We start from the raw sequence: 17,201 nt of genomic DNA on the forward strand, positions 1-17,201 counted from the left end.
CAGCCAAGGTGCTGCATCCCCTGGAGATAGCACAGCTTCAGCCAGAGCGCTGCTAAAGAGCATTTCAGCTAAAGAAGAGAATTTCTGCTGAGTTTCCCGCAGCAGCAGTGAGTGCTGACCCGGGCTGGCAGCTCTGCTGGAGGAGTGAGCATTCTGTGTCTCCATCTCTGCTGCCCTTTGGCTTCACAAGTGCCTCAGCTCCTTTCAGAGGCTCCTCTGCCACCCTTTGAGCAGCACATTTCAGTCTGTCGTGTCAGGACCCACGTAAAAAGCCCCAGGGCAGGAGTCTGGCTGCCAGCAGCCCATCCTGTGCCATCACACCCTGCCCCAGGTGACATCCAGGGCACAGAAATGCCTCTGCCTGGGGTTTCTCTCATTCCTTGCTGTATTCTTGGAGCTGTTGAATATATTCATTGAGCTGAATGAATTTCCACCTGGCAGCATCCATAGCACAGCTTTTGCAGCTTCAGCTTTATTTATGGAGAGGGGAGGGAATGTAAAATACAAAAGAGAAATAAAGCACAAGCCTGCAGAGATTTCAGTGGTATCAGTGAGCTGTGAGAGGCTGGAGTGAGCACCAGGAGCTTTTCCTAAATCAGCTGGGAAGATTTAAAACCCCTGGGTTTTACACCCTGGATTTAACATGGCATTTTTAAAATCACTTTTGACCTAGATCCCATCATCCAGTGATGTGGGGATCTTAATCTCACTGAAATTAAAGACAGTTTGGGTTCTAGGTGTGTTCTAGAAACATGGCTTGGTGTCAAAGTCACACTGATTTTTAAAACTGTTTAGTCACAACTTCTGATATTTGTAGTAAAATATTTACTGGCAAAATGGAATTTGTGCAAGGACACCACACATGCCTTCATCAGCTCAGAAAATGGATTTTCACAGATGAGTGGAGTTTGTGTGTGGTCTTCTAGGAAGACAGGAATTACAGGTTTTCTTTATTAATGACAGAGCTATTGCTTATCAGTGAAAAACCTTGTTAGAGCCATGTCAGGGCTGCACTGAGGGCGTTATTGGAGCAGGACAGCAGCTGCACCCACTGACCCAGCACAACTTGTGGGTAATTCATGTCCCCACCCGGTGCCCATCAGCGCTTCCTGATGCCATCCCCATCCTCAGGGAGCACCAGGACCTGCCTGGTGGCCCTGGCTCCTTCCCAGGAGACACAGAATGGGGAGCACAGAGGTTCCTTTTCCCTGCAGCAGCTCTAGCTGGGGACACCAGGTCAGGTGTAGGTGGCAGGAGAGGCGCTGCTGGTACAAAGGGAACAGGAGAGGGGCACAGGCAGACACCTGGCACACACAGCCAGGCCAGGGCTCACCTGGGAGGAGCTGCTGGCCTGGGGAAGGATGGAGAAAAGTCAGACCAAGTCCATTCCCTGCCTGTTCCCATAGAATTTGGCAGGATGTGGCTGCACCTCCCTGTGCTGAGCAGGACAGGTGAGCCCACGGCCTCCTGAGCACCCCGTGCCTGTTCTCAGGCTGCTCCACCTCATGAATGGCTGTTAAATACTGGAACTGGTAATAAATCTCGCTAAAATCTGGGTGGTAGAAAGTTTGGTACCTCCAGTATTATAAGCACCTGTTATGTACAATAATATTACTAATTATGAAACCCCACAAGCTGCATAAAGCAAACACCTTTCCTGTGTGAAAATGGGACCAAACTTTAGTGGCTGCTCAGTGTCACACCTGGGGAGTTGTCATGAAGACATCACCAACAGCTTCCAAGGAGCTGTGTCCCAAAATGCTGGGGCAAAATCAGCATTTTGGAGCAGCTGCTGGCCTTGGTCACTGGTTCAGTGGCAGCCACCAGTGTCACTGGGTTGTGAAGTCGTTTGCAGAGATGTGGCTGACACAGCCCTTGTGCACTTCATGCCATCGTTTCAGTGCTCAGAGGCTTTGCAGCTGAGCTGGTTTCCAGGCAGGGAGGAGGGATTGCAGTCTCCTGGCTAACGAGGCACTGCTCCCTCCCTCCATCCATCATCCTTAACCATGCTGAGGGATGCAGTCCCTGCAGCAGCCCTGGGCACACGTGCTGCCTGCCCCATGTGCCATCTCTGCAGCCCTCAGAGAGCACAGGGATTTCTGCCTTCCTCTCATTTATCACTGAAAACGTTCATAAAACCCCTCCAGCACTGGTGAGAAGGGCGGGAGTGGGGGGAGAGCTGTGGCTTCCTGCCTCCCCAGCTCAGGTACTCACCAACACAGGCAGTGCAAGAGCTTTAATTAGCTCCTGATGCTATTTTTACCTCCCAGCAGCTTAATTTAGCTCAAGCTGTCATGCAGTGATCATTAAGGGGAAAGGAACTGGGGGTGTTGGCCCCTCTGAGCTGAGCTCAGGCTGCACCTGGGGCTTTTCTTAGACCGTGCACAGCAGTGAGTGCTTGCAGCCCACAGACATTTCATGGACAGCCCTTGAAGTGCTTACCCTGAGTTTGGGGGCTCTGCTCACGCCCACTTCAGCTCAAAACATCATCAATATCTCACAGAAGAGGTGCTTGAGTGCTTCAATCGTTACCTGCCTTGCTGCTGGAAGGACGCAGAAACCTTGAAAAGCTGCAAGGAAGAGGATTATTCTCCCCTTTTTAATCTACAAGGCTCTTATAGGACTTTGTGCCAACTTGAATGATACTTGGGAGGGGAAAAGGGCCAGCTGTTAAAGCTTTAACAGCCCCCCAGAGCAGCCCAGGTTGGTGCTGAGTGAGGGGATGTGCAGGGCTGAGCCAGCTGCTCTCCCTCATCCCTGGCTCTGTCCCTGTGCCCAGGGCAGCACTGAACAGGGTCACTGGATCGTTGGGGTGCTGCCGTTCGTGCCTTTGGGATGTAAATGCAAGCCCCAGTGCACCCCAGGCAGAGGTTAATGGGCAGCACAGCCCCCGTGGCAGAGAGGTCCTGCAGCTCCTCCAGCTCAGTCCCAGCAGCTTTCCTTTGCAGCATTGGATATTTCCCTCTCTCATTCTGCTTTTGTGGCTTTTTGTAGGGTATTGAAAGCAGCAGTTGGGCTCAGGTCCCTGGCTGTGAACATTCTGACACACTGTGGGCAGCAGAATTCTGTGTCAGGGTTGGTGGGGAGAGAGGGCTTTGGGAAGAGCTCTGCAAAGGGCAGGGCTCAGCTATTGTTAGGGATGCAAACTCTGAGCAGATATATTTAGGTTAGACCTGGAGAGCTGGACCAGGATTTGTGGGCAATATTGCAAGCTCAGAGCTTTGTCTCCTGTTTCCCTCTCAAGAAATGCACTCTGTGTAATTTTTGCACTTTGTGTAATTTTTGCACTTTGTGCTTTTCTACACCACCCCAGGGCAGGAGCTGCCAGCACGTGGATGCAGAGACCTGCCTGCCATCTGCCTGTCCCTGTGTCCCAGCGCCCTGCAAGCCTCCTGAGGGCCAGTCAGAGGGGGAGAGCTGAGGCTGTGCCCTCCCTTCAGCCCCTGCCCGTTTCCAGAGCCATCCCAGACCATCCAGCAGCTGAAGCCTCCAGTGAGGACCCTCATCCCTGCAGCTGATCTGCCAGAACTGCTCTTCCCACCTCCAGCCCCATCACAGGTTCTCCTCTTGCCAAAGCATCCCTTCAGCTGGGTTAGCAGAGGTAAGAGCCTGAGGGAAAGGGAGACACGTGGGTGGGATGGGTGCTATAAAAGTTTTGTGGGGGATATCTGTGCATCCAGCAGGACCATGTGAATGAGGCTGGCTGTACACACACAGGCTGTGAACCAGGAGCACGGGGGCTGCTTGCTGGATGATTTTATTTGCTGGAAGTTGCTGGGTTCATCCCAAGCCATTAGTGTGAAAGAGCTGGAGCAGTGCCATCACTCCGGAGAGTGCAGCAGCCTGGCAGAGATGGCCAGTTTGGGAATTGGTCTGCTTTCAGGGCTGGGGTGGGAAATAAATCTCAGTAACTTCTCCTTTGACCTTGGGAATATCATTTGATCTCCTTATATTTGGAGCTGCGGTGGGCTGAATTATCAGCAACAGCCCTCTGCAAACCTGACCCAGGTAAAAGGGCAGGTTTTGAGCAATCCACAGCAAAAAGGCTGATGTGAGATAAAGCAGGAGAGGGAAGTGGGTCAGCCTTGCAGATTCAAGTTATGGCGCTTTCTATACAACATTTCCATCACTCTTGCACTGCCATGGCAGGATTTTTTTTCACCAAACTGTAAAAAATAACTCTGGCAAGAAATGAAGCACAGGAAGTGCTAAGGAAAAGAGAACTTCTCAGAAAAATTATGTAAGTCAAGTTTAAGAGAGAAAATCCCAATCTCATTACCAAAATCAGTTAGTGGTGAGCCTTGCAGCGTGTGAGCTCACATGTGGTTTCTTACTGATTATTTGTCAGGTGCTCCTGGTGTGTGGTGACAAGCACAAAATTAATAGGTTTGTTATTGCTGTGGCTCAATCTGGGATTAAATAACTCATAACCAGCCTTCTTTTTATTCATTTATTTATTTGTAAAGCTCCCTGGAGAGCCTGTGTGCCCATTGATCAGTGCTGCTGTGTCCGTGTGTCGGTAATGGCAGCTCCCAGTGAGGGGAGGCCTTCAAGCCCAGTATTGATCCTTTTGAAGTTTGTTTGCTCATAGTCACTGTTACAATCCCGTGTTCAAACTGCCATGAGATGGGCTGTTTTATTTCTTAATATTAGGCTAAACCTCCTCCACATCAAAAAGATTTATTTCTGCACTAATTTTTCCAATACGTGTTTTCTGTCTCCGAAACCGAGCTGACAATTCTGTGTGACACTAATGCAGCTCTTAAAGCTGCCTGATGTATTTCAGCATCCTCATGTGCCAGGGGAGTTGGTGAGTGCCAGCAGCCCAGGACAGGGCACCTGGAACACCATGGACCAGCTCCAACATATATCCTCTTTGGAAATTTCTTTTTCAGTGAAAAACAGGAGATACTGCTTTTCTCTGCAGCCATCTCTGCTCTCTTCTATGGATCCAGAGCAGCCCTGTGCTCCTCTCCTGCTGCAGCACACCTTTTCCAAGCTTCAGGAGGGTGTGTTTCTTCCCAAGCAGTAATTCCAAAACCAGAGCTGTCTTTCCCAGCTGCCCAGTTTTCCAGGTCAGGTTTGTGGAACTGCTGCTCCTGCGATCCCAGATGGAGCCGTGGGCGCTGCCCTCACCATCTCCTCCTCTTCCTCTCCTCAGCTGTGGTTAAAGTCAGCTCCCCATGTGCTCCTCACAGTGGTCCAACCTTCCCTGCCAACCCAAAGAGCCCCAGTTCAGCTGCCCTCAGGCTGCAGCCTGCACACCCTGTTTTGGGACCGAAGAATTGGCACCCTTTGGGTGCTCCATGAGCTCGGTGGGATGATTCTATTTCACCAGGGTTATTAATGACCAAATCAGCCTTTTCTGGCTTTGCTGTGAGGGAGCCAGGGTGACTGTGCTGTCTGAAGGAGGGTGACAGTGGTGACAGTGCAGGGGTGGCCTGGGCACAGTCCTGCCTGCCCAAGCACTGCCAGCTCTCAGAAGTTTTGCTCTGAGAGAGCTGCTCTCCTTGACCTATTTTTTTTTCTCACATCCATGGCCTGTATTGTGTCCTGAGGAAGGGATCACACTGCTTGAAGGCCCTTTATTATTTTTAGCCAGCCCAATTTCTTGTTGCAGCTTAGTGGGATCTGGTCCTTTCAGTTCAGCTCCATCTCAGCTCACGCTCTCCAGCATTTGATTGCTCCTCCCCAGGTCCCTGATGTTCTTTGTACATCCATTGCTCACTCAGAGGGTTTCCTACTCCCCTTGCACTGGCTGCATTTCTTCTCCTTTATGTCCTGCTCAGCCTCTCCCACTGCTCCAGATCCATGGCTAAATCTCTGATTTCCCTTGGCCCTTGGTTTGCAGCATGGACCAGGCATTCACAGCATTCACAGGCCACCAGGCTTGTCCTGGACCTCAAACAAACCGTTCACAAACAAACCCTTCCCTCCTGTCTGCTCTGATAACCTTGGCACTGCTTCCCTTCCTCCCAAATGTCAGGAAATTGGAAATGATGTCATACAAAAATCAATGGCTCTGCTCCTTCTGCCTTTACCCAGGCCAGGAGGGAGCTGCTGTTTTCTGGTGAGCCCAGGGCAGTGATTTATTGAGGTGACCCATCCTGTCCAGGCAGCTGACCTGTGATATATTCATTCATTTTTCTCAGCCCACCCACAGAGCAGTGCCTTGTGCTTGGCATTAGGCCACAGATGTGGCCTCAGAAATCTGCCCAGGATATTTCCTTTCTGTGACTGTGGAGCTACAGGTAAGGACTTACCCCAAATCTGGGTGAGAAACAGATTTGGAGAAACCCCAAATCTTGTGTTAGAAACACAGTGCTCATTTCTCTGGTGCTCATTTCATTCCCCAAAGGATTCAGGCCCGGCAAGGGCCATGTGCTGTTTCCATCAGCAACTGTTGCTCCAAGGCAAGGAGAAATTCATTATGAAGACTGCAGATTACATTGCAGACTGCCTTTATTATTCCCTGGACTACTACCAGAATGCACAGTGTGATCGAAGGAGCAGGAGCAGTTCTGAGGTTCCATTTCCTGGAAATCATTGGGGCTCTACTCATTTAATTTAAAATCCAGCTCCTGTTGGAAACCAAACAGCCATAGGAAGCATAACACAATTGATAAAGGTCACTGTGGACTAAATCATGCCTGATGATCCAGCCAGCTCCTGTTCTTGTCCCTGAAAAACCTTTCCCTTGGGAGCCCTGTGAGTCCTCCAGGTGCTGGGCCTGGGGAGGGTTTGTTTCAGGCAGAGCTTCCGCACCATCCCTACCTGTAGGAGTGTTGGGGGGTAGGATGGTGGGGATGGATGGAGATGAGAGATCTCTGCAGCCAGGTCTGGAACTTGGGGTTTATTGCAAAGGGCCTGGGTGCAGGGCCCTGCTGGGAGCTGCCAGACACAGCTCAGAGCAGGCCTGAGGGGGAGAGAGGATGAGAGGGAAAGAGCACAAAAGTGTAAGAGAGCAAAAATGTAAGAGAGTAAAAGGGGTAAGAGAGTGAGGTTCCCATTACAATACAATAAATCTTCTTCTGTGTTGAATATTCTAATTCTCACTAACCAATCTAGTACAAGGTACAAATCCTACAGCATTTCCATACAGCCTAGAAGAATCATTACATTACCACACTGTGTTACATTTTAAACCCCAAAAAACTCCTCTTTGGGCCCTTCTGCCAAGCTGTAGGGTCTGCTCTGACCCTTGGGCCTGTCTGCAAGCAGAGGGTGTTGTTCCATCAAAAGGGGATCACCTTCAGCTGGCCACACCGTTGCTTTCCAGTTGTTCAGTAACTGAGGGATCTCAAAGTTTGCTTTCATTTCAATCTCACTTATAGTTTCTATATTCTCAAAATCTTTTGCCAGACAATCATATTTATAAGGTTTTCCTGTTTCATCTTCCCCAACACCTATCCCTGTTCCCCATCACATCAGCTTGGATTCTATATTCCAGTGGGGCAGAAATAGGCACCAGTCTCTAACACACCCATGATCTCATGGAAATTGAAGTGTGAGAGGGAAAGGAATGAGGCAATTGAGAGGTGCAGTTTTGATGACCAACCCCTGTCCCTGCTGCTCACATCACATCAGCAGAAATGAGCCCAAATGGGTCTATTTTCTAGTGCCTGATGTTGGTGGACAGCAAATCACAGGAAATACTTCATTATTCCCCTCTAAGTGTCTTTATCTGGACCTTCACATACTCCCTACTATGATTTTTTCCTCGTTATTAACTAAAATGTGCAGGGAGGATGGTTGTTGATGATACATGAGCCAAGAATATATCCCAGCTCTTTCTACCATTTTGGCACCAAAATGCCAAGAGGGATGAGACACCCTGTAGTAAATGCTGCTCATTTTGAGGCAGCAACTAGAAAATATGGCTCTGGCTGAGCTAGGGAGAAGAATGGATGAGCAGAAGTATCTGTGTTTTGGCTGTTTGATTGCTGAATCCGATGGGATCCATAGAGATGGGAGATGGTATCTTCCTCAGGAAACGGGAGCTGCAGGGCTGATGTGCTTCTCTGCCCCATAACCACCAATTTCTTCTGGCTGCTGTCTCTTAATTCTTCAGGGAAGAAAGAATCTGAGCATCCTCTCAGCACTTGGCTCCTTGCTCCCCTAGCAGGGAGGTATTTCTCCTGGGAACACATCCTACTTTCCTTGAGCTGAGGGAAGCATTAAATAACACTGAAAATGAGGCTGGTGAGCAAAGCCAAAGGTGGAGGGAAAGATTGCAGGAGTGTGAGCTGGAGCACTTTCTTGGGCTGTCTGGAGACAGCAATCCCCTTCCTGTAGGTTGGAACCTTCTGGGAAAAGGCTCAGTGTGAACGTAGGAAGAGCCAAATCTTTAATTTCATGTGGAAGGGAATTGTCAAAGCTGTTGCAGAGCTCGAGGGTGAGAGTACATCTGCTTCCTACCGAGATGTACTTGCCTGCTTTGGACTCAGGGTCAGATCTGATAATTAAAGACTCTCTCTCCTTCTCTGCCTTTCACTCAAGAATTTGATACTCTTCCAGCAGCATTCCCTGCTTTTCTCTCTTATTGCTGCCCAGAGCAGTGAGCTGGAGGGGCACACAGACCTTGGATGTCGCATCTGTTCAGTAAATGCCTTTCTTTGGACTCCACAGTAACTACAAGTCTCCTTCATGTTAATCTAAATGAATCTGCTGCAAGCACAACCCAGGATGGGTGTGGGGAGCTGGTGCTGTGGATTTGTGAGACAGAAGTGCTGGGGATGAGCACTGCAAGAGTTCAGAGCTCCCCAGAGTACTGGAGGAGCAAGAAACCTCTCTCAGCATCACCTGCTCGCTTTCTCCATGAGGGAATTATGGCACAACATTATCCTTGGAGGCTTTCAGGTGTAAAAGTACAAGCTGTGAGAACTTTTGGCGTCTCTCAGAGTCTGTGTAAGCAAGGGAGAATTAATCTATTTGCATCTGAGGCACTAGAAAAAAAACACACCCTCCTCCAGTCTGTTTGACCGTGTTGGAACAGAGAGTTGTCATCTCCTGGTCCAGGCAGGATTTGTGTCTCCTGATTTAATCACTAAGCCCACCACCTTTACTGCAGTGATAACAGCAACAGGACTTCCCTCCCAGGGGCTCTGCTCACCAAGGGAGCACAGGAGTGATGGAGCCACTCCTGAGGGTGTGAAACAAAACCAGTGCAGCTCTAAAGGGAGTCCAAGGAGGATGCAGCCTGCTTAGAAAGTCAGTAGCTTTTGTTGTACAGCTGGATTTAGATATTTTTTCCTTACTGCTTGCAGTGCTGAATAGCAGCAGAATGTGCCTTGGAATATACATGACATGGCATTTATCTGTGATTCATTCTGCCTTTACAGCAGCAGTCAGTGGCACTATCTGCCTCCTTGCTACTCCACACAAGACCATCTCTCACACAAATCTTTTTCCTTCTTGCTTTTATTCCTTTAATCTTTTCTTGCTGTGGGTTCCCCCCACCCTTCCCCCCATACCAATTTCACTTTTTCTCTACTGAACCAAGTGCTCTGATTTCTGGTGCTGTTTTATCAGCCTGCAGGGCACCACAGGAACTGCTAATTTGCCCAAAGTAGCAAATGTGCAGTAAAATAATAATAATTTTAAAATATGCTATACATAAGGGACATGGGCATGAGAGAACCTTTTCTTTTAAGGTTTGCCCAGGCCTGGCTGCAGCTCTCTGTCCCCATTTCCTTGCCTCTCTCCAGAGCACAAGGTGGGTTTGGACAAGGGAGGGTAGTGGCAGCTCTGGCAAGAGCAATACAACAACAACAAAAAAAGCAGATTGTTGTGTCATGCCGCTCTGCTTCAAGTTTGGTGATGTCATAAATGTAGCATGGCTTTTGCAAAATTAGCATGATCTCCTAATTGGTAGATCTACCATGGGAGTGGAACAGTGGCAGTGTTGGAGGGGAGAGGGATGGTGATGGGAGCTGCTCAGGGCTGGGCTTGGTCCAGCAGTTAAGAGCAGCTTTGTTAATCCTTGATCGTGGTGTCAGTGATCCTCAGCAGCTCCTGTGCCAGAGACTGGCAGCTCTTGATAAGGCCCTGCAGGGAGATAAGATAAGATGCTGCCTCCATCCTTTGGGGGATCAGTGCCAGCTCTGGCTGGAGCAGCAGGAATTCACCTGCAGCAATCCAACAGGAGCCAAGGAAGGAGCTGCTCCCAATCCTATCCATGCTGTGTGTCTTAGTTTGGAAAGACAGGAGTCTGCTAAGGAAGGCAGGAGCCTCCCCTGAAATGGAAAATGTAAACCCCCTCCCTCTGAATTGCTATAAATTTTAAATTAAGGGGCTCTCAGGCAAAAATATGGGAGCAGGAGTAACAGTTCTTTATTAGGGAAGAAAATAAAAATATAAACAATGCGGTAAACCAAAACAACACTGACAGAACACAACCTGACACCCTGTGGGTCAGGGTGTTGGCAGCAGTCCCATTGGAATTGTGGCTCAGCCCTCCTGCAGTGTCAGGGGTGGTTCTGCTGGAGCAGGGATCCTGGAGAAAGGTGCAGGTTCCTCTGAAGATCCAGTGGAAGAGGAGGCAGCTGCTCCTCTAGGAAATCCAGTGGAGAAGCTGAGCTGGTGTTCCGGAATCTCCAGATTCTGTCCAGGTAGGAATGCTTGGCTGGTGTTCCAGAATCTCCAGATTCTATCCAGGTAGGAATGCTTGGCTCCTCCCTCTGGGCTCACATCTCCCAATGGGATGCTGCAGTTCTTATCAGCCATGCAGGGACATTCAATGGCTGTTATCAGCAGATGTCTCCCCAGAGGGAGGAGTGGTTGTAGAACAGATAAGGAAAAACTGCTCACTTAACAGAAGACAACTGCCATACAATGGTAAATAGAATACAATTTGCTTGGCAATCCAGGACAGTGTACCATTCCCCATCCCATCTCTGCTGTGCCATTCCCCATCCAGCCCATGCTGTGCCATTCCCCATCCCAGCCCGGCGCGGGGCAGCAGGGCACTGGGGTTTGATTCAAGCTCTGGCTCTGTCAGTGATTGTTCCAATGGCTCCTCTCAATCCAGGGCAGAGTTTGGAGGCTCCGTGCTGGGCTCTCCTCCTGTCCCGTCCCGCGGTGCTGCCGATGCTGTTGGCCATGAGCGCCTGCAGCAGGAAGGCGCTGACCCTGCTCAGCTCAGTGTTCGCCGTCTGCGGCCTCGGCCTCCTGGGCATCTCTGTCAGCACTGACTACTGGCTCTACCTGGAGGAGGGCATCGTCCAGCCCCAGAACCAGACGGCCGAGATCAAGCTCTCACTGCACTCGGGGCTCTGGAGGGTCTGCTTTCTGGCAGGTAGGGTCAAAAACATCCCCTGGGTTTGTTGTGTGTCAGTGCCACCCTGCAGAAAAGGTGTCAGAACTCAGTTCCAATAAAAAAGGCCAAGAAAAATGGGATTTTAGAGGCTCCGTCCGTCCCTGCTTCCAAACTCAGGCACAACCTTTGGCAAGCAATGTCATCTCTTCATGCCTGACTTTAACAGCCCAAAGGATAAATCTGGCTTTGCACACAGGCTTAGGTGATTTTGCTGCTGCCCTGCCAGACCCCCTGCCCTGTTCCAGAGCTGCAGCCATGATGCCTTGGGCAGCAGCTAAAAACTTTCCATTTCATCCCTGCAAAATTCAGATTCAGGTCAGCTGGACCGTTCCCTCCACCTGTGCCAAGTTTGATGAAGCAACTTGGCTGCAGGGACAGAGTTGAATAGAACCCAAGGGAATGGGAATCTCAAAGTGACCAACCTGAAACGTCGCAAAGTTTCAGCTGCTTAGGAAAAGTCAGGAGAGAAGTGAGGAGCTCTGATATGGCCCCTGGGATGATTTTAAAACCCCTGGCTCCAGAGTTCACATTTTTGTCCACATCTGCCACAGGTGAGGAGCGTGGCCGGTGCTTCACCATCGAATACGTCATGCCCATGAACATCCAGCTGACCTCTGAATCCACAATCAACGTCCTGAGTAAGTGATTTGGTGGGGTTCCACCCTTTACATCCTGCAAATCACCGAGTCCCAAGCACTAGGGACCCTCCCCAAGAAGTCCCCTTTGTGTCCTTGCCAAAGAAGCTCTGAGTTCCTTGACAGTGCTGCCACACAATGATGCAACTACATTTTTGCTATGGGAATTGCCCAGAGAGCTCCTAAGTTTTTGGGGACATCCCTTTTTAGTGGCAGGATGGCCATGAAGGCTCTAAGCTGTACAGTTTCCTGTCACTGATCATTCAGCACTAATGTTTATCAAAGTGTTTGGCTTTTTAGTCTCCTCCATAATTTGCAGCTGTATTTATTCCCTTGCAATTTCATACATTATATAGCAGGAGGAATTGAGGATGGAGTGTCACAGCTCTCACAATGAATTCTGCAGTCATTTTTGAATTAATAAATAGAAGTATTTTAAAAACACTTGTGCAGTGAAACTAGAGAAAAATGCAGGTTCTGATGGTTTTCTATGCAACATTTCACACAGGAACCTTCAGAAATGCAAACATCAGCAGAGTCACCACCATGGAGGTGGGACACTGGCACAGGCTGTCCGGAGAGTCTGTGGATGCTCCATCCTGAAAATGTTCAAGGCCAGGCTGGATGGAGCCTGGAGCAACCTGGGACAGTGGAAGGTGTTCCTGCCCATGGCAGAGAGCTGGAACATAAGGTCCCTTCCAACCCAAACCATTCTGTGATCCCATAATTCTCTGTTTTACTCAGCTCATTAGCAAGGAGAGAAACTCAGACACAACATGGTCTGAGCAGGAGGGTTAGAGCCCTCTCACACAGCCAAGCACATTTCTCACACTATTTAGGGAATATTCACCTGTTCCCACTTCCCTCTGCTCCTCTCTCACCAGAGATGATCCGCTCTGCCACCCCTTTCCCTCTGGTCAGCCTCTTCTTCATGTTCATCGGCTTCATCCTGAGCAACATCGGCCACATCCGGCCCCACAGGACCATCCTCGCCTTCGTCTCGGGGATCTTCTTCATCCTCTCAGGTGAGTGCTGCGAGCCAGGTTTTCTCCTGACAGCCCATGAGCATGGAGCACGTTTGCTTTGGTAGCTGCTGGTGCTCTCCTGACCTGCCCTGGTGGCTCCTTGTCAGACTCATCACTCCCAGCTCAGTCCCACAGCCTGATCAGACCTCGTGGGATGGATGCAGAGCTGTGTGGAAATGTGGGGAAAGGCTGCCCAACCCATGCAGGAGCAGGTGCTGGGGGACAGGATGTTTCTTGTGAAACATCAGTTGCAGGAGAGATCTGAAACTTCAAACTGCTCAGTTGGGCTGTGTCTACATGAGAAAAGTGAATGTTTTATTCATGGTGTTGTGCAAGTGCTGAACAAATAGCTGTGACAGCTGAGCTTTGAAGCAGCTCCTACTGGAGCCAGATCTCTCCTCCCAGTGCTCACAGATTTCTCTGAACAGGGAGTGTTTGACTGGAATGAGAGGAGTTCCCTGGGTTGGAGCAGCAGGAGGGCAGCTCCTTTTCCCAGTTATCACAAGCACACTCCCAAAGCCAGGCCTTCAGGAAGGTGCTTCTTCAGCAGCTTCATCCCTGAAGCATTTCCCACTGTCCCTCCCCAGGTCTGTCACTGGTGGTGGGGCTGGTCCTCTACATATCCAGCATTAATGACGAGATGCTCAACAGGACCAAGGACTCGGAGTCGTTCTTCAATTACAAATATGGCTGGTCCTTTGCCTTCTCTGCCATCTCCTTCCTTCTCACAGAGGTACCCACGTCCTGTATGAAGTGTATCCCATTCCCAGGGGTGGGCAGACTGAGGGTTTTGGCAAAAAGAGGGCTCAGAGGGGTTTAAGGGAGGGCTGGGAGGGTAGAGGGGTGAAGGGGACATGTGGAGGGGACAAACCCAACCTGGAGCACTGATGGGGCATTTGGTCACAGTTTGGTGGAGCTATGCCTGGTGGAGCCAGGCATGAGAAGCAGAGATGTGGTTGTGCTGCATTATTCAGTGCACAGATCCATGGGGCAGGGAGGTGATGGCACTCGGGTGCTTTTGAGCATCAGCACAGCTCAAAGCAGGCGGTTTCTGTGATTTCTGCACAGCCCAAAGCAGGCGGTTTCTGTGCTGTCCCGTGCCGCTGGCGGCGCACCGGGGCCAGGGAGGTTCTCAGTCCGTCTGTCTGTCCCGCAGAGCGCCGGGGTGATGTCCGTGTACCTGTTCATGAAGCGCTACACGGCCGAGGACCTCTACAGACCCCACCCCGGCTTCTACCGGCCCCGCCTGAGCAACTGCTCCGACTACTCGGGGCAGTTCCTGCACCCCGACGCGTGGGCGCGGGGCCGCAGCCCCTCGGACATCTCCAGCGAGGCGTCCCTGCAGATGAACAGCAGCTACCCAGCCCTGCTCAAGTGCCCTGACTACGACCAGATGTCCTCGTCCCCGTGCTGAGCCCCCCGGCCCCACAGCCCCTCCGCCCCAACTCCGTTTGTCGTTTTTTTAGGCCGCTCTTTTCTGGCCAATTCTCTATTTATAGGAGCGTAAATATAACCAGAGAGATTGGTTATGTAACCAGTAGTGTAACCTAGAGAATTGGGATGTTTCCCTTTCTTTGGTTTTTTTTTGGGTTGTTTTATTCCTCCCCGCATAACTAAGAATCTCTCCAAAGTCCTCCTCTCTCAGCTCATCCCGCTGAGCAAACAGCAGTTCTGCCTGGGGGATAAATCCAGGGCTGGACTCAAGAGCAGGAAAAAGAAAATAGAGTAGAACTAAGGGGAAAAAAGGTGTATTTTTTGGTGTAGGTAGGTAGGCTGATAAAGTTTGTGCATTCGACTGTATCATTGAATTCTATATTTACTGGCCTGAGCGCCAGCAGGCATAAAAGATTTGTGTAACATTCCAAAAAACCAGCATTAGAAAAACATAAATTTTGTCTTGACTGAACACTTATTGGTTGGTATCTCTCACTGCTGGATATCACTTCCAGCCAGGCTGGAATGGGAAATAGCCATCCTGCCATGACATCCTTCCATGGACACCAGCAGCTCGTTGTTCCTCTCTGGCCACCTGGAAACTGTTGCTTAAATATCCCATGTTAGACTGGAGGCACTCTGGGGTGCTGGGCTGGAGGGATCAGCATCCAAATTTCCTCTGACATCCTATAGACAGGAGGCCTGAAGCATAAATGGGAGAATTTTAGTGCAGCATTGAGTGGAAAACAGCCCAAACCTTTCCCATTGGAAACATCAGGTGCAGGATTTAGAGGAAAGAAGTTATTTCAGTGAAAGGCAAGACCCCAAACTGATTTTGCTGAGATCGTTGGTACAAGTCCACTGCAGCAAAGCAGTTGGCTTATTTTACATTTTGGCAAGAAAATTGTATTTTTGCTGCTTTTTTGTTTGGGGTTTTTTGGTTTTGTTTTTGTTTGTTTGTTTTTTGTTGTTGTGTATTTATTTTGAGGTTTTAAGTTTGAAAATTTCATCTGATGCTTTGGCATTTTGGCCTTAGCCAGCTGCCAGGGGAAAACACCACTGCCACTGAGGGAAAACAAAGGGCAGGGAAGGAAAAGGCTGTGATCCCTCATGCAAGCCCCAGCTCGTCACCTTGCAGGAGAAAGAGCTTTGCCCAAACTTTATTTCTGTTCTTGTTACTTTAAACCTTTCTGAAAATTTCCATTCTGCAGAAAAAAAACAGTCTGGGGATTCTAGGTATATTTGAGCTTGTTTTGTCTTACTGTTAATTAAAAGAAATAGAATATTTGCAGTTTTAACCTCATTTGTAGCACGCTGTGTAATGAATGTTGGACCTGTTGGTTGTTATTTATTTAATATTATTATATATTATTTGCTATTAAATATTTATTATTTATAAACTCCTCCAAAGCAGGGTGCAGCACCACTGTTTGCATCCATTACAACACCCATTCCACAGGACATCACTGCAGGAGTGTATCCAGCCAGCTCTGGAACAGGATTACTCCTCTCCACTTCCTCCAGAGAAGCAAGCAATGCATATTTAGTGTATATCTGGGTAGATTCCTAATTTGCAAAGTTTTAAAATCAGGGCATCTTTCTGTAGACGCAGTTCTATTCACCCTCAGTTTCTGTATGCCCCTCGAGCATTTTTGTGCTCTCACTTAGCCCCAGTTTTTCAGTGCTGTGTGACAGGTTGGCTGCTGGGAAGGTTCAGGCACTAAAGCACAACTCAGCCCCACCTCCAGTACCAAATCTGCTGGTCCTCACCTGCCCCCAGCCTGACAAACCATCGGTTTTCCATCAGGATCCCCATATTCAGTGTGAATTTGGCTCCAGAAATCCACTGCAGTTCACAAGGAATCCTTTTGAGTTCCCCAGGTCCTGATCTGCTTTGCTGGGCTTGATGCTGGTGGTTTTTGGTGGCTCAAGGGTTGTTGCCTTTGCATGTAACTCTTGATGGATGCTGACATTCTCAGTCCTTGGGAGGGAGATGTTCAGGATCACCAGAACTGCTGATGGAGCCACAGGGGCTCTCCCATGGCCACATTCCCCTCACTAGGGAGTCATCCTGTGGTTAATCCAGTGCAGCTCCATGAGATGTCCCTGTCCCCAAGTGGAATTTTCCTTTGCACTGATTAAATACAGAATTATTCATTTTATACATTTAAATGTTTGCCTACACAAGTAGAAGAAATTAGAAGAACTTCATGCCTTCCTCAAGGCCCCAGAAGGTTTAGCAGAGTCTAGGGGCGAATTAGAAAAGTAATTATTTTAATTCATTGGAGAGATTCTCATCATGTGGCTGCATTTGTGAGCCTGGGAGTTCACACATTCACCCAGTGAACACAAGTGCAGGACTGCCAGGAAAAAAGTCTGTTAAAATAAATGTTTGCTGTTCGTTCAGCAAGTGCATATTTTAGAGAGGTTAATGTGGTGTTTGCAAAGCTCAGGCAGCAATGGTTGTGTCTTTGGGGGCTGTCCTGTCCCTCCCTAAGTGCCTGTTGTGGCAGCAGCTCTCACTGTGGACATACCAATGCAGTTATCACATCTTTGTGGGCCCCGGAGAAACTTTTCCAGAGCCTTGGATCGTCGGAGCCCTGGCCTGGGTGAGGGGCTGGGGTGAGCTCGCCCGCCCTGCCAGGCTCACTGCCCCAAGAACCAGTCTGGAGCTGCAGTTCTCCAAGGAAGAAATGCTGAGTAAGTACATGCAGCACCCCCTTAGGACACCCATTAATGATTTTATCAACCCTTCTAATTACCTGGCATGGTTTTACCCCACATCCTCCC

General features: G+C 49.4%; 1 protein-coding gene across 1 annotated transcript; it reads left to right on the forward strand.

Annotated features, from left to right (window-relative positions):
- Positions 1 to 3,403: 3,403 nt before the first annotated feature.
- CACNG5 (calcium voltage-gated channel auxiliary subunit gamma 5) lies at positions 3,404 to 14,412 on the forward strand. The gene is made up of 6 exons (XM_059485603.1): positions 3,404 to 3,601; positions 11,030 to 11,296; positions 11,869 to 11,955; positions 12,837 to 12,977; positions 13,565 to 13,710; positions 14,134 to 14,412. Exons 2-6 carry the CDS (start codon positions 11,089 to 11,091, stop codon positions 14,389 to 14,391), a joined length of 840 nt encoding a protein of 279 aa, XP_059341586.1. The 5' UTR covers positions 3,404 to 3,601; positions 11,030 to 11,088; the 3' UTR covers positions 14,392 to 14,412.
- The last annotated feature ends 2,789 nt before the right edge of the window (positions 14,413 to 17,201 follow it).

This window comes from Ammospiza nelsoni, chromosome 19 (genome assembly GCF_027579445.1).
Source record: "Ammospiza nelsoni isolate bAmmNel1 chromosome 19, bAmmNel1.pri, whole genome shotgun sequence".
NCBI lineage: Eukaryota > Metazoa > Chordata > Aves > Passeriformes > Passerellidae > Ammospiza > Ammospiza nelsoni.

Excerpts from the sequence above, each read along its gene's own strand:
- CACNG5 (XM_059485603.1), top strand. The coding sequence starts at position 11,089 with ATGCTGTTGGCCATGAGCGCCTGCAGCAGGAAGGCGCTGACCCTGCTC. Across the intron at positions 11,297-11,868 it reads GAGGGTCTGCTTTCTGGCAG|GTGAGGAGCGTGGCCGGTGC; the intron begins GTAGGGTCAAAA and ends CATCTGCCACAG. Across the intron at positions 12,978-13,564 it reads GATCTTCTTCATCCTCTCAG|GTCTGTCACTGGTGGTGGGG; the intron begins GTGAGTGCTGCG and ends GTCCCTCCCCAG.